The sequence below is a fragment of the Pocillopora damicornis genome, chromosome 4 (assembly GCF_964200805.1).
Source record: "Pocillopora damicornis chromosome 4, jaPocDami1.2, whole genome shotgun sequence".
Taxonomy (NCBI): domain Eukaryota; kingdom Metazoa; phylum Cnidaria; class Anthozoa; order Scleractinia; family Pocilloporidae; genus Pocillopora; species Pocillopora damicornis.
The window spans coordinates 11217154-11243612 of record NC_142673.1 but is presented as its reverse complement, the minus strand read 5'-3'; the positions used below and the strand labels follow the sequence as shown (position 1 = coordinate 11243612).

At 35.9% G+C, this 26459-nt stretch overlaps 2 protein-coding genes and 1 pseudogene across 10 annotated transcripts in view; 1 reads left to right on the top strand and 2 right to left on the bottom strand.

Moving 5' to 3' along the window:
- The window catches only part of LOC113668496 (semaphorin-1A), a 57724-nt gene that overhangs the window by 15523 nt on the left and 15742 nt on the right, over nt 1-26459 (bottom strand). For 4 of the 9 annotated variants that reach the window (XM_089203781.1, XM_027184402.2, XM_027184403.2 and 1 more), the window contains exons 8-15: nt 21018-21131; nt 19779-19861; nt 18961-18993; nt 15908-16016; nt 15522-15591; nt 3596-3764; nt 2980-3119; nt 1694-1767 (exon numbers count right to left, since the gene is read on the bottom strand). In XM_089203781.1, coding sequence (XP_089059907.1) covers nt 1694-1767; nt 2980-3119; nt 3596-3764; nt 15522-15591; nt 15908-16016; nt 18961-18993; nt 19779-19861; nt 21018-21131 — 792 coding nt within the window. Of the gene's footprint in view, nt 1-1693; nt 1768-2664; nt 2725-2979; nt 3120-3595; nt 3765-15521; nt 15592-15907; nt 16017-18960; nt 18994-19778; nt 19862-21017; nt 21132-21915; nt 22140-22428; nt 22574-26459 lie in introns of those variants that run through there. The other 5 variants (XM_089203778.1, XM_089203779.1, XM_089203777.1 and 2 more) reach the window with 3 other exon arrangements.
- LOC149046804 (uncharacterized) lies at nt 10257-11682 on the bottom strand (the record flags this gene model as incomplete). The annotated part of the gene is made up of 3 exons (XM_089202420.1): nt 10257-10434; nt 10980-11194; nt 11444-11682. Coding segments are annotated over 3 exons (576 nt in total), but the record flags the coding sequence as incomplete, so codon positions are not given.
- LOC149046803 (uncharacterized) lies at nt 11615-13212 on the top strand (annotated as a pseudogene).

Genomic DNA, 26459 nt, shown 5'->3' with positions numbered 1-26459 from the left:
AGATAATCGTCATATTTCAATTTTTCTTGTTTGCAAGTTACTTTGTCTCACAAATTGCTATATTTCCGAGCAGAAAATTCAGCAAAAGATTGCTCGGGAGCCGGGTATGAAGCCACAACATAATTTTCTATGACAATCAGTCAGTCCTACTCGGACTTCTGCTTTATGCTTTTCGAGTTATTATTTTTTATTATTAAAAAAATAACTCCGTGTTAGCGTGTAGAGTTGTATGTTGCTCGCATCAATCAGATTGCCGCATTTGGGTATTATCTCGCACCAATCAGATCGCTGCATTAAGGTATTATCTCGCACCAATCATATCACAGCATTTGGATATCTTGCACCCATCAAAGCGTTTAGGGTATGTATCTCGCACCAATCATATCACAGCTTTCTTGCAAATGATGTCATGGAATCAGTGGGCTGTGCACCAAGAATGACAAACCATTAATTGGGCTAATTTAGATGAGTGTAATGGTTTGTGACCTTCGCGAGAGTCTCGTTGATTAAAGTCGAGATTTATCGGGATATGAAAGGTTCGCATTTAACCTTTTTGTATCATTTTTAAGTTAAAACGTTTTCTTTTTCGCTCCTTTACTCACAATTCACACGCCAAACAACTTACATTCCATCATGTACCATGAAAACAACGTCCAAAGTTCAATAAGAACATACGAAATCATTTAACTTCATGAACATTAGGATTTTTTTTAACGTGCCTGAATTGTATTCCACCAATCAAATTCCATTTCGCCAAATTAAACTTCGCTCCATCACGTGTCGTTTCCTTGTAAATGCCACTGACACTAAATTTTCCACGCAATTCTCCCGCGTTTTTCTTTGAATAGATTTAGCTTTCAGCTACTTTGGACAATCCAATCGCTTGTTAATTCCTTGTAAATAACATGCATTTTATCACGTATTTCACACACAGAGGGAAAATCCAGATAGGTGACAACCAATCAAGGAGCCCTCCTTGAAATGTTATCCTTTTGTCTTGTTCAATGTATCTTCACTTATTCGAGATCGCAATATATCTTTGGTTAGGGTCAATTGGAGATATAACAGGGTTTCAGTTTGCTTTCCGTTGTAAAATTAGGTGGATTATTTTCTCAGGCAACTAACTGTAGACGAATAACTTTGATTTTCTCTCTATTGGAGGAACGGCAGTAAGCGTAGTCTCTTTCGCAACCGTCATTTGGTCTAATCACGCAACGCGCTCTTTCTCAAACGGGGAATATATGGCGTTGTGTGACGAGACCAAACAACAGCTGCGAGGGAGACAACAGTAAGTGTGGCACCGATGCATTTTATTTTTGCTCAGAAGTTTTTAGACAGTAGACCTGTGTGAGCTCAGATAAATTAGTTTTTATTTCTCTTAAGGTGAAGTAATGCGATATTTTTGTCCGTTTGAAAGTTATGCTCTTTTTCTGTTATAAAAACATTTGGTACACAGAGTGTCCCATTTCAACTCGCCGGCCAAAAAAATAACCCCTGCATGCTACGTATGCCTATGTTTTCATAAGACAATCCTGTACACGATACACACTTAAGCCTGTCACTCCTCAGATCTCGATATTAATTTTCCACTCTATCTTTGTTACAATTCCTATTAAATTAACTTCCACATCCAGGTAACCGCTGATATTTAAACACATCTAGTAATTTTGCGTGGCAATACACTGTTACCCACCTGTGGAAATGAACATAACAGGAACAATCTGCCCATTGTCACCGTAAGCTTTGTCCACAACAAGCTGAGTAAACCTGCAACAAATTACAACTACATTAATTTTCAAACTTCTGTAGACTTATCACCTTATTACACTCAAGGCAAAATAATTGACTGCTGATTGACTGAGGCAGAGGGCATTTTTCTCAAACATGAGGGCACTTTGGGCATTGAAGTGAGCATGATTACTTGATCCTGATTGGCCTCTTATCTGCAATAAACTGGTTTCACCAAAGTGAATGGTGCTTTAGTAAAATGGAATAACAAATATAAGATCTAGTTCAAAAGTGTCCGTGAGAGTAAGAAAACATGGAGTCAGGATGGCTGGTGTTGCACAAAGTAGTGGTACTTGCTTTGATCGGTTCCATGAAACAAAACATTGGAACATACTACTTCGTTAAGCGATGCACATGTTATGTGATTCAAGTCTTACTGTTTTGGAAGTTGGAAGTAACTTTGTCCTGTAGTAACTATAAATCATATAATTATGACGTCAAAATGTGGTAAAAACAAAATGTGAGGCACCCGAGGCACAGCCAAGAGTGTAATCCGTACGTTACCCACAGCAAAATATAATTTATTTTCTTCTCTCACCCTAGAGTATATGTTCTCAAAGGTGTATCAAAGAAAATAGAAAAAAATTTAAAAAAAGATAGAGTGCATTTATAAGTATTGGAAGAGAAACCAAAAAAATTAAATAAATAAATAGGATTCAAAAGTGAGAAAAACCGTTATATAAGACATGCATTCCATTCTGCAGTAAATGAAAAGGTAAGCACAGGCACTATACGGTGTACATGTAAAGTACTTGCTTAGTACCACAAGAAACTTTCCATTATGAGGTTTTTCTTTAGCCAAAACGTAAACATCCCTTTGACAATTTCATAGTTTAAAGAAAATCTCAGACCTTGCCTTAATTGTATCGAACTCACTGTATTCCTCGGTCAACATGGCAAAGACATGGTTTGAAATCCTCCCATAACAACCTCATTCTTGGTTGACATGCAGTAAACAATACAAAGCATACAACATGTACAAAAAGAAAAAAAAATCACAGCTGGATAATTAAAACTACAAGGAATGGCTACTTTAAAAAAATTTAAACAAATACCTCCAGGTATTACAACACTTTGAATATCAATTAATAGGAGTCTCAGGCTAAATGGATATTTTAATAAAACATGCAAAATGAAAAAAAAATTTTAGCTTCTCTTTCAATACTCAAGACTAAAAACAACATGTATTACCTTATGCCTGCTGTGGTAAACAGGGGTCTCGTGGCCTTAAATAATGGCCTTGGCATAAGTGGAACAGCCAAGAGAGGATGGTCAGAAGCAAACTTAGTGATTCCCCAGGAATACCTCTTGGTATCCAGCTGTGCATCGCACTAAAAGAAATGATCAATTGTTAAAATAAGTTAAGTGTAAAATTCTGCAAACAATTTTAATAAAATAAATCGTGAATTGAACTGCGGACTTGAAACTTGAAAGAGAACTGCAATCTAAACAATTGCAGAAAAGAGGCCTGAAAATATTCTGGCTTCAAGGGTTTTCAAAACTTTTGCCTCCAAGATACCAATTAGGCACTACTAACAATTAAGCTACAAAACTGGGTGGTTTTCTTGTGGAGAACATGTCATGTCAATGATGAACAAAAACATTCAGGGATGCTAAATTTTCCCCTTTCTGACCACATTCAGAGTTGCTACATGTATCTTTCTAAATTAACATGAACCTATACTAGAAGTGCAACAATCTACAACAAAAGTCACAAAAATATTGAATAATCCAGAAGGTGGCATCTAATAGAATTATTTTTAGTTCTAGGAAACTAAGTCTTCCCTAATCAGATAATTTTACACACCTTTGGTCTGCCAGGAACCACTGACAAATTTACAGGAACCTCTTCAACCCACAAGGAAGTTCCATCAAAACCTTTAGTGCCAGTTTCCTTTAAGTAAGGACTGTTATCAAATAATTCTTGAAGAGACTTCACACTGTAAGAACAAACTGCTGAGCCCAGGACTCCTAGCCTACAACAAAAGTGTGACTGGTTGTGAGGCTTTTCCCACTGAACAAACAAAACTACAAGTTCTTCACATTGTGCACGGTAACCCTTCTGAAAGTGTATTGATCACTGAAATCCTACGAAATTTCAACTCCCTGTGGTAACTTAACCCAAAGCAAAGTTGAACAATACCAGAGTAAAATCAACCATGTATGATGTTGTCATCACTACCCTAAGTGGTGAATACATAAAGAACAACAAAATGGCTCTCAGCAGCCAGTTGTAAGTGTTTCCAAGATGAAATTATGGAAACTTAAATAGGTGCAGTCCCCATGTCAAGTCAAGCTGCAATAAAATAAAAACTAAAAAATAATCAGCAATAGTAAACTCTAAAATGCCTAGTTAGATATTATGTAGTAGCTGCCACAATTTCCCATCCTCCACTATCTTTTCATCTGTAGATAAGGCTCAGTTCAGACTTCCAAAATGCTCCCAGTCACAGGTGGGTCAAGGCTTGGGGTGAGTTGATACAGATTGAAATATGACCATGGTTGTGACTATAACTGAGGTGCATTTTTTTTATTTAAATTAAAATATGACTATTGGTATAAAAGTGAGAAAGGAAGCATTTTTGTTTGATTTACATGCAGAATCAATTGAAAGTAAATCATCTAAAATGGCTTTGAAGACAGTAGAGAAACCAAGTTTTGATAAGAAGTTAATACTGTAACAAAAAACATGACCAAAGCTTCCAGACATACTGTATATATAACTTGTTTCAGTGAATAATTTTGCATTTCTCCAAACCAAACACCCCTAATTGTTTTTGCAGTTTCTGACTTGAAAAATGGTGTGGCCTGATTCTTAACACAGTGCTTTCAATAAGATTTTAAGAAGGTGGCTACCTCAGTAAAGTGCCACCTGGAATGAAAAACAATTTCACTCCATAGCCCATTGGTTCCATTCAGAATAAACTGGCTTCAAATGGAGTTTTTGGCATTAAACTTTGGTAAATGATCATTAAATATCAGTCTCCTTTATAACAATTGTTTAACTGATTGTTTTATTCCTATTCAAAATCTTCCATTTGCTGACATGCAAAGCGGCTCCCTAAGTTTTGGAAAAAAGTCCTCTGAAAGCAAATATGGTTACTGGTTACTGAAATTTGACCAATTATATTCTTGGAAATTCAAAGTCTTTTCTGGGGGGCTGGAAATGTGGTTTACGATAAAACAATATCAACCATTTCATTAAAACTTGTTTATAAAGGTATTAAAAGTAGACTGAAGACTCTAAATGATCTTGCAGTTATTTTGGTCTCACTTTGTGAGTTTGCTTTAAAGCTTCCAAAAATTCACAGCTGGAAGGATCCAAAATGATGGTAACTATCCACCATCACATAAGACTTAACACTTTCAACATGCAGTCTACAATAGCATTACAGGATAATATATTGTGTGTAACACATTTCTGTATGCACACATGGTTTAATTTTGATGCTACAATCCAAACCTTCCTTTGCCTGGCCCAGCAAAATTGATCTATTGTTTTTCATTCATAAATCACTGTTTGACTCACAGGTGCTTGAAGTGTTTGCACTGTAATGACATGATCTTTGTTTACAGAGTTTTTTTCTACCTGCAGTTGGAAACAAACCTCTGAATCTCCTGCCCCAAAATGCAGAATGCATTTGTTTTTTCTAGTTATGAAATGAAAAATGTGACAGCAAATTCCTCGGGTTTTATTTACAAAAAAAAAAACAGGAAAATTTGTGTAATTATTGATGCATCCAGCTGCTATGTTTATGTAAGGTAAATTAATTGAATCAATCAGCCAATATATTTTAACTATTCTCATAGCTCATATTTCACAATATATCATACACAATTGTTGTTACATGAAATATCACACAAAGTCACTAACATAATTAAGTTCTGGCAGTAACCATAAGAACATGGTCTTTTTCGCTTTTCACCACAAATCTACCTTCCTTCAAATAAAAGGTTATCAATTAATTCTTGTTTCTCTCTCAGTAGTTAAGCCTTGGTGAAGCATTTGCAAGTGAACTTAAAATCTTTTCGAAAAAGTTTTGAATTTGATTTACATGTGTTACTTGCTGTTTAAACAGTTTTGATTTTCAAGTTTATTTTCTAACAAGCCCCTTACCAAAGCTGTTGATATGGAACATATATGGTCCAAATATGGAAATGGTATGGGACAACATATGGCTAATCTATGGGCATTGCATGGTTTTTATATGGGATGTTAGCTCCCATATCAAACCCATAAATAGTGACTAGTGCCCGCCAAGTGCATTCTATTGTCTTTCACTATGGGATTTCTACGTATTTCGTAAAGTTCCATACATTCCCCAGAGGATCTGGTATGGGAATGGTATGGGTCAGTCCCATAGTGATGCCATATGATGGCTGAACATTCTCTATGGGATTGCTACGTATTTCGTAAAGTTCCATATATTCCCCATAGTATCCATTAGGGGAATGGTATGCAACAATCCCATACCATTCCCATAATGACCCTGGACCATTCTCTATGGGATTGCTATGGGATTTTAAAGTTCCATATCATTCCCATAGCATTCAGCAAAGCTGACATCTCATATGGGAACACTATGGGGTCCTTTGACTTCAGCCCCATATCTTTACCATATGATTCAGAAATTACTAAAGGGACTGTGAGGTTAAAGGCAAGTAATGGTGACATCATATTCGTCCATTGAAACCATATCTTTAATTGCATCTAAAATTTCTTGCAAAAAAATTGAATAAAAATAACAAAAAACCAAAAATCTTATATTTCTTCTAGGTCAACACTATGAAACCGGTAGTTTTCCTCTCGCTCAACACTATCATTAACAACACTACTTTTTTTTATCAAGCAATACGACTTAACTTGCCAACTCTGTCAAATTGTTACTCTTCTTTTTGATCGACACTATAATACAGTTACTGTTATTTTTGGCCAAGACTATGAAACTGTTATTCTGTATTTTGGTCAACATTATCAAACAGAAATTTTCTTTTTGGTCAACATAATGAAATTGGTAAACAACAACAACAACAACAACAACAGCATTTATTTAAACACGATAAAAAATTCAGCAAAAGCTGATGTGGTCGTGTACGGACAATAAAACTAAATTCCTAACTAAATCCAATAAAACTAAATTCCTAACTAATTATAAGAAGACTAATGTAAGATTTCTACATATTTTCAACAATAAAAATTCTACATAGTACATCATTATAACATACGTGGCTTAAAAATACACTTGAGTGACTTTTTAAAAGCGTCAACGTCTTGAATTGATCTCATTTGATTTTCCAGAGCGTTCCACCGAGTGATTGACTTGTATGAGCATGATTTCTTGACCATATCGGTCTTAGGTCTAGGTAACTTAAATGTCATTTTCCTCCTGAAGTCGTAGCTACTTACATACTTTTCAAAGTGACGGCTCATAGGACGTGGCAAAAGATTATAATAAGCCTGATGCGCTAAGATTAGTAATCGTTTCTCATACATAATCTCTAAGGTATTCCATTTTACTGTGGCAAGAACCTCCTTGCTTGGAGTACACCAATCCAAGTTAAATATTATTTTCGCCGCTCTAACATGTATAGATTCTAAGCTTGAGAAAAATACTCGACCACAAGAGCCCCAAACTAACATACCATATGTCACAGACGGCAGAATAACCTTAAAATAGAAATCAATTCTTGCCTGTATAGGAAGGAAATACAAGGATTTAAGTAAATTCAACTTCTGCGTATATGACTTAGCTAATTCCGATACATGATGATCCCATTTAAGAGCATTATCTATCTGAACACCTAGGCATCTTGCAGAAACAACCTCCCCGACAACATAATCACCCATCTTAATAGCTTGTTTTGGCCCAGTAAATTTTCCGCGTCCACCAAGCAATATATATTCCGTCTTGGTGGGATGTGGAGTGAGACAGTTCTCGCAACACCATGTATATAGCCTTGCTAGTACTTCATTCAACTTGGAGGCCACCAGATCATAGGTCGGAGCTGAGACATAGACGGTGGTATCGTCTGCGTACATGTGAAGCTGTGGGTCACCATCTATTCCCTCAGTGATATTGGGCAGATCATTACAGAAGATGGAAAACAGGGTGGGGCCCAGCACCGACCCTTGAGGTACACCAAAAGTAACTGGCATAGCTTGAGATTGACACCCATTAATCGTCGTTACTTGCGTTCTTCCAGAGAGGTAATCTCTTATCCAGCACCACAAGTCCCCAGCTACACCAAGACTTTGAAGTTTTCGGAGCAGAATGGAGTGGGGAATTGCGTCAAACGCCTTACGAAAGTCTACAAAAACCACGCCTACAACATGTTTCTTGTCGATCGCTTGTCTCCAGTCATCCGTTATTTTCACTAACAACAGCTCGGTGGAATGACCTTTTTTATACGCCCACTGGTGAGGGTTCCCAAGTCCTTGTTCAGTGACATGCGTGGTAATAGTTGACGCCACCATAGACTCCATCAGTTTTCCTGGTACACTTAATAGCGAGATAGGCCTGTAATTTTGCTTAACGGTTTCATCGTCACTTTTATAGAGAGCTGAGATGTTTGCAGCCTTCCAAGTAGCCGGTACACTGTTGCAGGTGGCGCTTATTTGAAAAACAGACAATAAAGATGGAATAATTGAGTCACCGGCAAACTTTAAAAGTTTTGGAGCAACTCTGTCGTGCCCAGAGGCTTTATCGGCTCTCAACTTAGCCATCGAACTAACAATAACCTCCTGCGATAAATTTATGTTCATAACACAAGGCGCGACGGTAGATACATGAACGTTACTTTGTGTCGAGTTGGTATTCGGCAATTCGTTGGCCAGTTTTTCGCCTATAGTTGAGAAATGTTCATTAAGTATGTTCGCTTTGTCCAGATCGGAGGTGACAACTTTTCCATCCGCATTCCTGATCCCTAATATCAGGGTAATCGATTTGCCGTTTGTCGCATTTTTTACCAGTCTCCAGTAGGATTTACAATCCTTCACTTCATTGAACAGTTCCAAATAGTATCTGCTCTTAGAAAGCCTCACTTCCCGTGTCACTCTATTCCGCAACTCCGAATACTCAGCCCACAGGTCTGGATCACCCAGACGTTGTGCCATTTTAAGCATTTTGAAACGTTTATTCATCAAGTGCCGTATTTGCGGTGTTATCCAAGGTACCGAGACGCTCCTAATTTTAACTTCCCTGTAAGGCGCATGCACCTGACAGATATCTTTGAATATGTGTAACCACGCCCAATAGCAATCGTCTGGATCGTTAAACACTGAACATACTGACCACGGGGCACTCTCGATATCCTTCACAAAAGTAGCTTGATCAAATCTTTTGAAGGTGCGGGCCCTGACTATCTTTGGAGGCGGCCTTTTTATTTTGGACCATATTGTAGCAAGAACCAGCTTATGATCTGAGATTCCCAACTCAGTTGTTTTAATAGTTCCTTTGATAATCTCCGGCTTGCTGGTAATAACCAAGTCAATCAGTGTTTTTGTCTCACTTGTAACTCTTGTTGGCTGGCTCCTATCGTTCATTACGCTATAGCTGAATTGCTGGAGTATATCTTGTAATCTTCTACCGGTGTATGATGTAACACCCTTGTAGCTACGAAAATAGTCCGAGTTAAAATCACCGACAAGCACCACATTCCTGTGCCTAAGCCACATTTTCTCCAGACAATCACAAAATCGTTCGTAGAACTGGAAGTCAGAAGGAGGTCGATAACAATTTCCTAATATCAACGCAGACGAATTATGCATAATTTTGATCCAGATTAATTCAACATCAGGGGGCTCTAGGGATTTGAGCCTTGAATAACAAATATGGCTCGCAATGTAAATCAAGCAGCCACCTCCATCCTGTCCCGTATTTCTGTCCCTTCTAACAATCTTATAGTTATCCACATGTAGTTGCTTGTTCGATATTCTCGCGTCTAAAAATGTTTCGGTAATTGCTAAAATGTCGAAACGACACACTTTAAGTAATAGCTTGATTTCATCCATCTTATTCCTCAAGCTTCGAACATTCAATTGTGCTATACTGAAATTATTTGAGCCACGGTTGATTTCACTCGCAAAGTTGAGTAAATAATCTTCACCTTCCGTAGATATGCCTCGCCATCCAGGATTTAGCTCTACATCACCAGAAAGTAAAAGTATCTGTGTAGTAGCCACAGAGTTTGCATAGTACAAAACTCTGCATGAACTCCAGGAACCCTTGCGTTTACAAAAACCGCCAGAAGTCGCGGGCTTGAAGTTGTTGTCGCCGGCAGGAGTCCGAAGACAAATAACGCCCTCAATTGCAGTACTTAGTGTTTCTGGTACAATCAAGGTAGTGTACTGATGAAGAGGATACTTAGCTGCATTATGGATGACATTTAGATGTGTTAAAACCAAGCCTAAAAGTAGAAAACCTCTTTGAACCTTGGAGCTACAGCAAAACGTGACCGCCATTTGTTGCGCAGCCTCACTTTTTCTCTTGAAGTTAAACAGTTTTACAGTAATTATAAAAAGTGTTCATTCTGCTCGTTGCTCTCGTACTCTTGGGGGCCTTCTAGCTTCCACACATTTCATGTTTATCTTCTGTATGATTTGGCTCGGTTGAGGAGAGTCCTTTGAAAACTTTGAACAGACTTTACCTGAAAAAAAAAGTTTAAGTTAATATTAAGTCATATTTACATGTAAAACAGTACCCCAACTTATACGTGGAATGTTGCCTTACCAAGAAACAAAAATTGCTTGATTGGAGGTAATCAATTGTAATGGGTTCTGTTTTGTTTGCTTGATTTATAAAATTAATAACTTAATTGAAAGCTCAGTGACATTATTTTTTTTTTCATTTACTGGTGTCTTAATTATCTCTGCTGTGGCTAAGGGAGTAAGATTAAAACCTTTAGATCAGTTTTATACATTTTTTGTGGAAGTTTCAATCCAGGTTAATTGTAATGGGCTGCAATGGAAACTACTGGGATTCCAGTACTTTGTGTCCAAATAAAATTCTTTCTGCTTCAATTCTATATCATAATTATTGCATGCAAGTTTGTATTAAATTGCTTATTTTTTAAGGACAACAATGCCTTAAAAACCCAGTCAATTCAAGTTCTAATTAGTGCGTTAGAGATCCCCATGACTGCAAGTTATGTACTTATTTCTGAATAAAATAATTCAGTGTTGCACTACTTACCAACAAGGGCATCAATGATGAGGGGGGTCAACGGAATGTTTGCATCACCGCTTTTGCCTTTTCTGTCACTTCCCCTTGCACTTGAAATTGCAAGTGTTTCTTTGGTGAAGAATATGTCAACAACAGCGTTGACATATCCGGACCAGGACTTGAACGCAGAACAGTAGGCCCGTTGGTGAGGGTACCAGAAGACACTGGATCCCCATATGCAAGGTCTATAAGCATGCAAGAGTACAAGTGAATCCTTTTGAATAAACTTGATAGTTTGGCAAAAATTATAAACAACTAAGGTGCATGTACTTACGGCCTTAACGTAGTAAACAGGCATACTTTTCGGATTACAATCATTGAAACTTGCTCTTGGATAGACTGATCAGTAAAGAGTTCTTTTCACTGATCTGACAACATGCATGCTTGTCGATCACTTTGTGCTTTCATAAACACGATTCAATCGAGTTGCTTACCTTCTCTTAGACGCACTGGAGCACTTCTTTTCCTTGAATTTCTTTCCATCTTTTCTTGCAGTGGAAATAGGCAAACAAACCTTAAAACTCGCTCTGTATAAGTAACAAACTCTCTGAAGAAAGGCTTGCCGAAATGTGTGAAAAATTTGAAAAGGACGCGCATTTCGGCGTGGGTCTGAAGGGCTCTCGTTATTGGTCAATTTAACACCACGTGTTCTTGTGTTGAGTCCGAAAGTCCACTACGCACGCGCACTTGAATAACAACACGTGTGGGGTTAACGTGTGAGGGACCGGGAACTAGACTTTAAGTCAACAAACATGGCCGACGATGGCGAGAAGGTTGCACGAAAACAAAGAGGTCGCTACCGAGAATACATGCGTCATTCTAATCCATACAAATTTCCAGCGGCAAGAAGACGAAAAGGCAACCTCTTTAAAGCGAAACAATCATCAACTGGTACACGAAATGATTTAAACAAATGCGATGTTGAAGAAATGATTCCCGACACGTGACATGCACAGCCTCTTTGTACTGGCGATCCTGCTGAAATATTCGAAGCAGAAACAAACAGCATGATTTTAGGTGAAGACTGCAGCTATTTTCAATTGCAAGACATGGAAGATTCAAGCACATTCGGATTGGAAGAAGAAAATAATTCGAGGATAAGCGGAGACGAATTTGAACTGTTTAATTCCGCGGATACTAACACTTTTGAACAATTTGTCAAAGACGAAGATGCTTGCTCGGACATTTTCAGTGACTGTGAGAACCCTGATGAAATAGACACTGAATGCATTCCAGAACATTGTGGAGCAGAATCAGATGACATGCTATATTCGGGAGCTCCAATCACAAGTAACTCAAGTGTTGTGTTGTTGCTATCTTTCGTGTTTAAGCACAAGCTTACACGTGAAGCATTCAATAATTTGCTTGCAGTAATAGAGGCTCACTGTCCCCGGCCTAACAACTGCAAGACAACAGTAAACAACCTGTTCCAATTTCTGAGCAGAGCGAAGGGAAATGTTGTCAAGCATTACTTCTGTGGTTTCTGCAAGGCATATTATGGCAAAGATGTCAAAGGAAACTGTACCATTTGTGGCAAAAGCATCCAAAACAACGGTGGATTCTTCATTGAAGTGCCTATTGAAAATCAGCTGCTTAAGTTTTTCTCTGGTAAGTGCAAGACTAAGTATATTTGTCATGTAATTGGTGCATGATCAGGTTGGTACTGTACATGTACTGGTATCCAATGTCTGCATACTTCAAATCGGATACCTGTAATTGGACACCTACGTCATTTGCAAGTCAATCGACATCAATGGACAGTTTTTTGGGTCCGGGGAGGTGGGGATTTCACACAAATCATGTGCATTCTGATACAGGGATTTGAACCTGGAACTGCAAAAATTAATGCATGCCTCTTTTGCATATGAGCTGTTACAGAATACAATTTAAGCATAGATTACAGGGAAATGTAAAATGCTTGTATGCCCTCTACATCAAGAACGTTCAGCTATGTTTTATACAAGGGTCTCTTTTTCTTCAGATTCAGAATTTGTTGATGGACTAAAGTACCGATTTCACCGAGTTAAGAGGGCTGAAGCCTTATTACATTAAATTTTCGCACCACATTAATTTTGTGATTTTGAGGTTTATGCATTTCACAATTTTGCAAAAGGTTTTGTATTTTGAGTCACTTTTATTCTGTGTTTATCAGTGAGGTGATTTACCTTTTTGGCAATTTACTGTAAAAATTCTTTGACCTAAATATAAGGATTGTTGTACAAATAAGTTTCAAAAACTATTATGTTATCAAGCTTCAGGTCCGTTGACACTCACATCTTCAAAGTTAACTTCACTTTTCATTTTCTTTTGGACTTGCAAACTGTAATTTAACTTATTCTTTCTTGATTTTTACCTAATGCATCACATAATTTTCACATCATGTTATGTACACAAAACTTGTTTTTCATGCCACTTAAACTTTTCAATATTTTAAAATTAATTGCCAAATTCGCAAAGTTTAGGCATTGCAAAGATTTCATGTAATAAGGAACATGTAGCTTGTTATTTTCCTACTTACAGTCTGCAAAGATTTCATTTAATATAAAGCCTTGAATCTTTGCTACCAAACTTAATTTTTCAAACATGAAAAACTTTTTTGAAAAAAAGCCTTCAGTTCATGGTGACAATGAGAAGGATCTATTATTCAACAAAGTATGATGCAGTATATGCATGTTGATATTGTTGTAAGTTTCATAAAACTCAAGTTAACACTTGAATTATGACATGTAACACAATGACAATGCATAGGTGAACAGAAACTTGAATGAAATTTTCATCTATTTTTATTAGGGAAGCATGTCAGAGTGTTGCAAAGTTATCTCTTGACTCATGTAATATTCTTAGACTTTTATGGTCATTTCAGTTAAAAAAAATGTAACCTGTCAAAATAATTAATGGTTTTTGCTCTCTGTTTACAATAGAGGACATTATTGTCTCAGTCCAATTAATAAAATTGTCAATTACTCAATGTGTGGACATGTGTTTTCCCATTGCCATTATGAGCATAGATATGTCCCATAGATTTCCCATAGAACTACTGTCATGGGAGATCTTTGGGAAACAAGAGCTGAAATGGTTGAAATATGGAGAGTGAATGTCCCATAGAGATCCATACAGTTTTCACAATGGGAAATCTATGGGGCATGATGAACACCTGTCAGCTGGTATGGGTAATCTATGGTATACTCTTCATAATGAATGTCCCATATCAATGCCATAGGTAAGGACAGTTGTGGGAATTCTTATTGGTATGGGATGTGTATGGGAACCTTATTCCCATAGGTTTCCCATAAAATAAGAAGCCTTCTATTTTCTTCCCATGCATGTCCCATAGTTAAAAATTTGGTAAAATTTAGCCCCATACCAATTCCATATACCCAGGTTACCTTCCCATACCATTCCCATCTATGGGTCAGATATGGTCCAAGCAGTCCCATACCATTCCCATACTTTTGCTTTGGTAAGGGGCGGTTGAAAAGAATTACTGTTGTTTTATTTGTCCAAAATTAATTGATGATTTTAGTTCAGTACCAAGTTATGTGAAAATTATTTGAAGTAACTGACAATGTGTACTTATACTTCATGCATGATGAATTTATAAACAGCACATGAAACAAGCAGAAAAAAAAACTGCTGGTTAGAGGATGAATCTAATTAACAAAGACCACTGAAATTGAAAACTAAATATAAATATTTCCTTAATTGTTAATGTTATTTAACTATTTTTGGTCTGCAAATTAGATGTGGAGGTGGCAAAGTAAACCCATCAATTCACAACAGAATATGGGAGAGTACAACAAGATAATTTGGTATTATCACCTGAGTTGATAACATAAATTGGCCATTGTTAAGAGTTTCAAAGCCGACATTTCAAGCATTAGCCCTACGTCAGAGTGAATGGAGAAATTGTGGGTTGTGCATGTGTTTATATGCGAAAAAGGGAGCTATGCTATTGGTGGAAAATGGTAACGAGAAAAACAGAAAAAATAGTTGAATGAAAAGCATTCCTTGATACCCTGGGGATTAAGAGTGGTGATTTTAATAATGAATTTTTGTTCTAGAGTTTTGTGGCTTTCCAACTGCCTAGATGTAGAGAAAGGCTGCAGACAACCATATGCTGCTTAGAATGAATAGAGAGATTAAGGTGTCTAGCAAGTGGTTTGGATGTGTCCTTGTCCTCTTCCTGTTTCACCAATGTATGACTTTTTGCGCATGGTATAACTTTTTGCAATAAGTGTAAGTTATGTAATAGATAAACACTGTTAGTACTATATATGTACATGATGCTCTAATGGTGGTGATGGTGAGATGTTGTCGCAGTGGCCGGCAATTCTTGTTCAGCGATAAGATCATTAATCCTGTTTTTAACAATGTTTTGGTTGATGGAAGTGAGATTTTTGTCAATTTTTCATTCAGAGTGTGTTAGAAAGTTGCTGCAAGCTTCCAAAACAACAATTTACGTTATCAACTCAGTTGATGATACCAACAAGGTAAATATGCAGTGTTACTTACTGTGGAGTGGTAAAAATTCCATAAAAATAGTCCTCTTTTGTCACAGGGTTAGTGTAGGTGGCAGCTGCTTCTAATAGAAGAGATCATAGTATCACATTGTCAAATTTGTAAAAAAGTAAAGCTGAAAAGAGTTGTTGTGAGCAATATATGTTTAATTAATCCTGAATCATAGTGTTTCTATTATCACCAAATCAATCATACAAACTGGTGTACTAAACAAAGGAACAATAGAAAGGGAAAATATAACAAACAATGAAATGCTCACAGTAAAAGCAACTGCTAACAGTTTGGCTGAATAGTATCTCAGAAATAAAATACAAAAACATAGAAGAAACTGCATTTGAACAAAGGAAAAACAGGAAAAAAACACTCCTGTTCAGACTTACGGATTTCATTGTAATCAAATGGAATGTTTCCAGGGACTGAGCACATTATTCTGGTTTTCACAAATGAAGTGAATTTATTTTTCAATCGTCCATCACCTCCCTTATCATACTAAAAAAAACAACAACAGTGCCTAAATGATATAATCATAGTGTAGCATTTTCTTTGAATTGTCTTACTGTTCATGACTTGCATGCCTTTCTACAGTCAGTGTATGTACTTGTGGTGTTTTTCAACCTACCCTATTATTAGCACAGCCATTTTAATTCCTACCACAATGCCAAACTGTTGATTTTAAGTTGCCCCTTAGCCTAGCATTAGAGTTTGAATAAGGGTAAGAGACAGGCTGGTCAAATGAGAAAGAAAATGACCACAACCCAGAACTGGCTGGCCACACATGTGTGAGTTCACAGACTTCCAAAAACTAGTGGGAGTCAAAAGATGCCCTTCAAAAACAGAAAGTAGTTTGAATATCACACTAGCTTGCTACTAAGGTTGACAGTAAATGTTTTTCAAATGGATCACCAATGTAAAGGGTGGAGAAAAGGAGTGAGACTTTGTTAGGTGCGTGGTTGAAAGCAAAATCCAGACTAGCAGCATATGGAGCATAATTTTGCTTCTTTCAAGGGCAAATTTCATTTGGTTAGGAGTAGCTTTCATGATAAAAAAAAATTTAGTGTTTAATTTACTTTTTCATGTTCATTTCTAACAGGTAATAAAATACCTTGTATTATTTCTGGCCCATGGATCCCCTATAACAAACCTACTAAATGTCAATATCAACCCCAAAAGTCTTTGACAATGCATATTTCAATGACAGTGATAGGGACTCTGAAGAAAGTAAGCAATGATTGATTTTAAACTAAGTAATGAATAAAGCATTTTCTTTGATGAAAAAATGTCCTCTTTCTTCTTGGTCAGTTGAGTATTCAACCTTGAGATGTTGTATGAGCCTCCATACAAATGTGAACTATATTGCATATTTCAACACAGGCCAAGTGATTGACAGCAAAGTGCATTATGTTAACTGCACAAGGTGTCCTTTTTCTGGTCATTAACTTACTGTTTATTTACATTGCCAAATGGCACCTTTAAAAAATTTTCCTCTGAAAGGAAATGTGTGTGTTTTTTACAAACATATGTATCATGATAAAATATCTTGTCCTTGAAATGTGCTATTTAGTGGAACAGTATCAATTGTTGTTATCGAAAGGCAAAAGAGAGAGAGAACTCTAGAGATGCTCTAGATAATTTTGATGTCACCTCTTTCAGATAAAAGCTTCTAAAAAACTCACAAGGAGATCCAGAATAACCGTTTGCATCCAACTTTACACATATACTGTATATTACTAAACCCTTAAATCCACATTCAGTATACATGAACAGTGCAAAAGAATATCCTGCAAATCTGTGAAATGTGTTTATGCTGAAATCCAAATATCTCTTTACCTACACAAGCCATTGATATTTGCACTGTGTTACCATAATCTTTGTTTTCAAGGCTTTCTCCAGTTTGCATCTGTTAACAGACCACTGCCATGCGTGTTTAGAATGATTAATATACATCATGACTTTAAAACTTTATTAAAAGAATTATTTTGGAGTGTGTGAAACAGCCTCTTTTTTCCCCCCTGAGGTAACCCACAGGCATTTGATTGTCAAGTCTTCGGACAGGAATAAATATGACTTATATTTTAATATGAAGGTGCATGCATTTTAAGATAAAAATGTCACTTTTGTAAGCAGATGACTTAAAAGAAAAGGTCTACAAGAGAGTCGTGGTCGCTTATTTTGCCATTTACAAAAAAAGATTCATCATCTGCAAGAACATCTTGAAATCCTGCCACAAATTTCATGTAAAACGTTATTAAAAATCCAACAGGAATTTAAAAAGTGCTTGCTGAACAATACCAAAGTAAGATCAAACAAAGTCTTAAATGAAAGATGAAATGACCATATATATTACAGCAAACATTACAGGTAATGATTCAAAATATTCAGTCTTTTTAAGGTTAGTAAATCCACCAGTTTTATTATGTTAAAAAGGTACAAGATAATTTTTGTCTGTAACAGTGTTTGACGTTCTTTTAGATTGAATTACTAATGTTTACATGAGATACTTAAATTTAATCAATTTGCCAATGAGGTTAACCGTTCCTATGACTTACATTTCAAATCAGATGTACAATGTAGAAAATCTTTATATGGTGTCAGTTCCTCTTTTAAGCTCAAATGCAATAATGTCAGATATAAACCAAACAGAGCAGTATCCATGTACATGCATAAAAGGTGAAAATTGATTGAAAGAATGCAAATATATCTTGGGGTGTCTCCCATCTAACTTCATGAGGTTGCTCCAAAACCTTCCCCAGTCACAGACTTACTTTCTTACTGACAGTGATGACAGAAAAGTGAGCTTGAAGCCCTAATATCATAATGAAGAAATGGATGTTAAATTTCAAAGAAACAAAAAAGAAGCAAAACATTCCTTTGTGCAACTCACTCTAATTTTTCCTTTTGGTAAAAGGAAAAAAAATAACCTTTAAAAATTTAAATGACAAAAAAAAATTCACTTTCTGTTGAAGAGCAGAACAAATCACCAATTTATTTAAAATGACAAAGACAAAATGCATCTAGTGATCTTTAGTTTCTGTTCACTGAGGACTACAATCAAGAATTAACTTCATTTGTGCTATGCCTACCACAATTCCCTTGTCAGTGGAAAAACAAAATAATTCCCTTTCAGTTCTTGCCCCAATAATATCATGTTACATAATTTTACAACAGAAATAGAAACCTAAGCCCCTTCATTTCCAAATAAACCTATAATGATTGATATTTTACGCACCCTTTTTTCTGAAAATGTGCTTAGTTGTTCACACCAATCGCAAACTGATTAATGCCAGCAAAAAACCCAAATGCTTCATGCTGAAAAATGGCAGTTGTGAGCAGGAAACCGTTTTTTGACAGGATACTTTTTGAAAAGTTAGTAAAGAGGCAATAATACATAATGAATCAAGAGAGACCACTGTAGAGCAAAACATGACGCATGTACCTGACAAATCCTTGCCACCCTTGAGTAAACGACCTGGAGGAGAAAGCATGCAGATAGCTTTCAGTGGTGTTTCACTTTTCAATTAAGTTAACCGGATCTTTTTAAACAAATGAATGTTCACCTAATTGCAATTGATGCCATTTTACAATATAAATAAACTACAAAAGAAATGGCAACTTTGAGATTTTTATTTTATAAAATAGCACTACCATAATTATATGCCATCTAAACAACCACTTAAAAACAATCACATAGTTACCAGAGAGTTAAGTTTATCAAACCCAACCCTGAGAAAGCTGAGAAGTGGTCATTAACATGGTCAAGATGCAGTAGATTTATGACAAACTCACTTTTGTGTTGTGGGGGTGGTTCCTTGGAACTTAGTTAATCATAACCTTTCTATTAATTAATTATCATTTTTATTTTATTTTCAGAAAATAGTAATAAAATAAAAACAAAACAAAACAAAACAAAAACAAAAACAAAAACAAAAACAAAAACACAAGACCAACAATGGGAAGATGTGATGGCCTAGTGGTCAGTAAGCCAAATGCCCTTCAGATCCAAAGGAAAATGTTTGAGTCTTTCTCCACCCAGGAGTATAAATACTTTCCAAAAAAACTGTCAAGAATACTTAAAGAGTTGGTGGGGTCACCTGTGTTGATTTCATGTGAAATAGTGATCTGATGTAGATCTGTGAAATATGCACTCTAAAAACACTAAAAATGAGACTGTTTAAGATTTACTTCACCTACTGAGCCATTGTTCAAATACTTGGTTATTTTCATTTACTAAAGTAATGATATACTTGGATTCACCTTTCTTGTTTCTACTGCAGTTTCTCTAAAAAAGAAGTAAATGAAGTTGTCTATATGATGTAAAGAAGTTACAAAGTCAGCATCTAAAAAAGATATAAAAAACAAGTTTCAAAAAGGTGGTCAAATTAAATTCCACTGCCATTTGATACAAAAATTTGCCACCAATGTGAGACACCATTTGCACTTGGCTCCCCCCCCCCCCCCTTTACAGAAGACTTATGATATATAACATACACAAGAACACTGTCATTAGCTTTCAGTCACATTTATGGAGTCTTTTATTTTTAATTCCCTTAGTTAGTAACTGCACTTGGCCTAGCTTGGAGTTTAAGAGTTTGGTCATGTACATGTATTGGCCATATTAAAAACACAAGAGATAATTGGAAAAGGTTTTCATGTTAAGTGGACAGCATAATTTGCAATGGAACATGCCTATGAAGTAAGTATTCTGTCCATCCAAGTGTTTCACTAATGCTGTTTATACTTAATTTTTATGTTTAATTGCATTTAAGAGTTTTGCAAAGGCTCACTTAAAATAACTGATAGAAGAAAGGCTCCATGCAAGTTTTGTGGCTGTTGCAAGTTATTACCTATCTAAAGGGGGTCACAATGTTTTACAAGTATTAGTTTTAGTTGCCTTGCAAGGTTGTTTTAATTCTTATTACTGTATCCTATGGTTTTGAAGTCAGCTATAATTTCATCTACCCAGGGTTCCTAGAAATTGTTACTAACACTACACCTGCAATAAAAATTTGATTTGTTCTAATTGCATACTCATTGCCTACATGTACAGGCTGTTTCAGAAGAACTTGCCACTATGACCTGAGATCAAGAAAAGGCTACAAAGGCTACACAAGTATTATGACAAGGCCCTTTTTTGTCTATAAAAGGTCTGTACATTTATTGCTGAGAACTTGCTATCCTTGTGTCTTCTTTTCTTTGATTTGTGATAAATGCAGGCATTATAGCCAGCCATCTTTCATAATAGTTCCGTCAATTTTGTTACATTACAACATTATCACAATTAAGTGAGCTCCTTTATTCACATAACTTAAATTCAGTGTAGTAGTAACACGAAAATTTCCAAAAATTATAAGATTTCAAAATGTGGGATAGGTGAAGAAGGAAGCTACGGAATGCTTCTTACTGAAAACTGTACTGTAGGGTTCATCTTCACTCAAGTATTTCGATAATAGGTATATGGAGTTCATCAAAATAAAATAACTTATAACTATCAACCTTGCAAAACTTTAAGAGATGAATCAGATGTCAAAAGTATGCTCCTGCTCAAATCTGCTTCAGTCTTGTAAATGAGTGATCTCCTACTGCTAATCCCAGCAAACAGGTAACTACCTACAACAAAGTGTTTTATTATTAGCAGCAGCACCAAAACATAATTTTCAATCTAGCAGACAAGAAAGCATGCATGTGACACAGTGTGACAGTGTTTTATCTGTGTTCTTTGTTTTTTAACTTTTTTTTTTTTTTTGCATCTGAGTAGGATCTTTCATTTACATAATTTTGATTAGTATGCAGCATTTAATCACATTACCATGATTCACTTTCCTACCAATTTCAAAAAATAAAATGAATGGCCAATGAAAGTTTAAGAGACAGCAATGAAATTGGCCTTTACAATGTCTTAGAGTCCCTTTGCTCCCCCTTTTAATTATTATTTAATTATTATTCAGAATATATATGAACCCACAAGATCTGTCCATTAATTACTTTGAAGAAACTACATGTAAATTGTACCTGGAAAATGCAATTTTAACTTAACAGTTGCTACTACATAGTGTGTGGCAAACTGATAACTCTCTCCTTCAAGGCTTCAACACAGTTATAGACTGAGGCTGTTTTGACAAAAGTACACTTTGCTTTTTGTGCAATGACAAGTTATAAGCAGAGAGCTTGAGGTTCTGATGAAGGAAGGTTTGAAGGGATTCTACAAGTTGTAAAGGCCTATTTCATTGCTATCTCTTAGAGTTTCATCAGCCTTAAAAAATATAGAAGCTAAACAGAAAATATGTACAGAAAGGAAATAAAAGGAAAAGTTTGAAATTCAGTAAGGACGGATGCTATCATTTTTGGTAATGATTCAAAATTCAATCTTTCATCCATCAAGGAATCACTCCACCTTGCTTTTGGCAGGCTAGTAATGACTTGTAGAACTTTTCTGTTCTGCCAACCTGGCCACCACACCACCATCTTAAAGGCATCCCCGTATCAATTGCAGTTGTTTGTTTAGTATAAATAGGATATGTCATCGAGAGTAGAGCAAAAAAGGCAGTTGGACTTCACTAAGCCATTATTTCATCAGATAACAAGCAAGACTGTTCCACAGCATGTGAAAACCTTGTAGCAAATTCTGAACACAGGATCAAATACCAGCCTCAACAAAATCTGGATCAGACTGGACCAGATCACAGACTGCATCACCATAGATCACAAAAAGAAAAGTTTTGGGAAAATTAAAAAATCAAATTGTTTATAAAATAGCAATAAAAACAAAATAAAAGTGAAAAACTAAAAAATGTAAAATGAAAATTAGAAATGTTGCGTGGTAAGCCAAAATAAAGTCTGCATAACTTAAAGAGGTATGTATCATTTAATCAGTCGAGTATTTATTTGTTCTTTAATATCATCTCACCTGCTACTTTTCCTTCATTCAATATCATTTAGCACATGAAAATGATGAGGCAAAGAATAAGGTGAGGAGCAAGATTGTTTTAGATAGGACTACTGAGGTGCATGTGGGCAATTTATGCTGTCCATGTCATGTCGTACACATTAATTATTTCAGTTTCTTCTATGAACTAATGTTTTAACATTTCTTCTTCGCCTGAATTGCATTTCTCCCTGAAGTAGGTGTCAATAAACCTCACACCTGAAAAAAACTCAAACCCTTCATTCCATCTTAGTGCAAATTCAAATTTAGTGTGCTCAACAATTTAAATCATAACACTTGTAAAGCTATAGTAATTTCTATGAGAGTTACCTTTGGTCTTTTGTAGTGCAAAGAAATGAGGAAATTGCTAAATTTGAGTGGCATTCATGAAATGAAATGAAATAAAATACTTGTGAAATTTCTCTAACTTAAATGTGTTCTCCCAACATCCTGTATGGTTTATATACACTGGTAAACTGATAGAAAGTATGGGTTTATTACCTAAATGTCAGAATTTACTCATGTAATGTGGATTACATGAATCAAATCAGTTTATTTAAACTATCCAGGTAAAACTTGAAGTTCAACTCAAAATCAAACGCTAAGTCTAATGTGAGGTCTAAGTGTTAAAAATGGCATGTTTTGGTCTGAAATTGGGTAAGCATTTGAAGACTGGGGCAACAAATCTAAGAAAATATCACATTACTTTACCATAAGAGAAAGAAAAAAAACTAATTTATCTGAACTCACACAGGTATTTTGTGGTCTATTATCTAAATACTTCTATGCAGAGATAAAATGCATTGGTGCCAAACTTACTGTTGTTTCCCTTGCAGCCATTGTTTGGTATCGTCACACAATGCCATATATTCCCCATTTGAGAGAGAGCACATTGCATGATGAGACCAAAGAATGGTTGCGAAAGAGACTCTGCTTACTGCTGTTCCCTTAACAGAAAGAAAGTCAAAATTATTTGTTTACAGTAAGTTGCCAAATATAATTCCATGTAATTTTACTACAAAAAGCAAACTGAAACCCTAGCTGTTGTATCTCCAATAGACCCTAACCTAAGATGTGTTGCAATCTCAAATAAGTGAAGTTACATTGAACAAGAGAAAAGGATAATATTTCAAAGAGGGCTTCCTAATTGGTTGTTGCCTATTTGGACTTTGCCCTCTGTGTGTGAAATAGGAGATGAAAAGCAGGTTGTTTGCAAAGAATTAACACACCATTGGGTTAAGTCCAAGGTAGCTAAAAGCCAATTTTATTTGTAGAAAAAGTCAAAATGCAGGAGAATGGAAAATTTAAAATTGTGAGGAAAAATTTAAAATGTGTGAAAATTTACTATCAATAACATTAAGTTCAATATGCAAGAGTCAGTTTTTTGGCTGGATGGTTTGAGATGGGACAGTTTGTGAACTTATATAATGTTTTCATTTTTGTCACTGAAAAGAGCGTAACTTTAAAAAGACAGAAACACAGATATTTTGTGATCTACTGTCTCTATTGTCTTAATGCTTCTAAGTCAAAATAAAATGCATCGGTGCCATGTGCAGTCTCGCAACTGTCATTTGTTCTCATCACACAAGGCTCTCTATTTCCCATTTGAGAGAAAGCATGTTTCCCAATGAGATCAAATAATGATGGTGAAAGAGACTATGCTTACTGCTGTTCCTCCAACAGAGAGAATATCAAAATTGGTCTTCTACAGTTAGTTACCTCAAAAATGTAATTCACATAATTTTACTATGAAAAGCAAACTGAAACTCTGTTGTACCTTTAATAGACCCTAACCAAAGATAGACTGCAATCTCAAATAAGTGAGGATACAATTTGAACAAAAGAAAGGATAATATTTCAAAGAGGGCTCCTTGACTGGTTGTTGCCTATCTAGACTTTGCCCTCTGTGTGTGAAATACACAATAAAATACAGGTTTTTTACAAGGAATTAACACAGAATTGGGTCCAATCCAAGGTAGCTTAAAGCAACTTTAACTCAAAGAAGAAGTCAAACATGAGAGAATTCCATGGAAAATTTACTATCAGGAGCATTTACTTCCACGTGAAGTTTTTTCAGTGGGGTAAAACAATGCAGTTGGAATATGCAATAAAATGCAGGTTGTTTACAAGAAAATGACACGTGATACAGGGAAGTCTTATGTGTCAAATGGAATTTGATTGGTGGAATACAATTCAAGTACATGAAAAATTGTCTAATGTTCATGTACTGCAATGATTGAGTATGTTCTGATTGGATTTTGGACTTTGTCTTCATAGTAAATGATGGAATTTAAGTTGTTTGGCATGTGCATTGTGAGTAAAGGAGTAGGAAATCTGTTTTAACTTTAAAATTTCAATGCATACCTTTTGTATCCCGTTAAATCTTGACCTTCATCAATGAGGCTCGTGCACAGACTTATCAAATGAGCCCAGTATTTCTGATTAATGTCATCCTTTATGCATAGCCCCGTGATCCATGTCATCATTTACATGAAAACAACAACCAAATGCTGTGATTGGTGCAAGATATTCAAATGCTATGATATGATTGGTGCGAGATACAAACCCTAATGTAGCAATCTGATTGGTGTGAGATACATACCCAAATGTGGCAATCTGATTGGTGCAACATACATACATTAATGCAGAGATCTGATTGGTGGGAGCAACATACCATTCTATACACTAACATAGAGGTTTTTTTTCTATGAAAAAAAATAACTCAAAAAGTAGAAGTTTCAGGCATACAGGAAATGACAACTGATTACGAATCAATGCACTTCAACCATTTGACAAACTTCCCCTCACATACTCCAGCTTTAGCTATTTTAAAATGCTTTATCAATTCTACTTTCATTTCATTTGTTAGCAGCATAGAAGATTAACTCAGAGTCAAATTCCTATAAGAAGTACAAGCTTAGATGTAATTCCAAATTTTTAAGAAAGGGATTGTATTCTTAATGTGCCCATTTTAATAGACTTTAAAATCATTTGTTTGACGCCTACTTCAGGAGTTACCTGTACATTCTTTTTTCTTTACAAGACCTGGGTGCACATGTATTGGTTTGTGTCCGTATGGGGAGTGAATTGCCTACCCAGACTAAAACCATGATGGATTCTGAGTGGTTTTCTCATGTACTGGTAAAACATTGAAATTTCAGATGGTGGGCTAAAATGGCAGCTGCTCTGAATCATGAGGTAATAATTCAGTTCTAGTTGTAACCATCCTCCCTGCCTGACCCAACCCCAGAAATTCATTTTCATAGGGGCCCACCAACAGATCACCAGAAATCACAGATTTCCTGCCCTCTGGCAAAGTAAAAGCATCAAAACTATCTTAGAATTTTCAGCAAAGTAACATAAGTAAACAATGTTGCTGCCTGGATGTTCTGAATATTCGTTAAATTGGGAGGTAAGAAGTTTGTTTTTCTTTGGATCAAACAAATTCTTCAACTCTCTAGTACCTTGCTTTTCTGCCCAAATCATCCACACCCTAAGGCAACACTGGCTGCAGCCACACTAGCTGAGTTAACCAGGTAATTTCTAATTAATTAGTTAGACTCTATGTTAGCATGTAGAGTGGTATGTTGCTTGCACCAATCAGATTGCCACATAAGGGTATGTATCTCGCACCAGTCAGATTGCCACATTAGGCTATGTATCTTGCACCAATCATATCACAGCATTTGGATATCTTGCACCAATCACAGCATTTAGGGTATGTATTTTACACCAATCATATCACAACTTCCTAGCAAATGAATCAGGGGGCTGCACACAAAGAATGATGTAAACAATAAATTAGGGCTAATTTTTTTTGATAAGTGTGATGGTTTGTGGCCTTTGTGAGAGCCTTGACAATTAAGGCCAAGATTTATTGGAAAATGAAAGGTTAGCATTTAACTTTTTGTATCATTTTTAAGTTAAAACATGTTTTTTTTCGCTCCTTTACTCGCAACTCACATGCCAAACAACTTGCATTCTATCATGCACTATGACAACAACATCCAAAG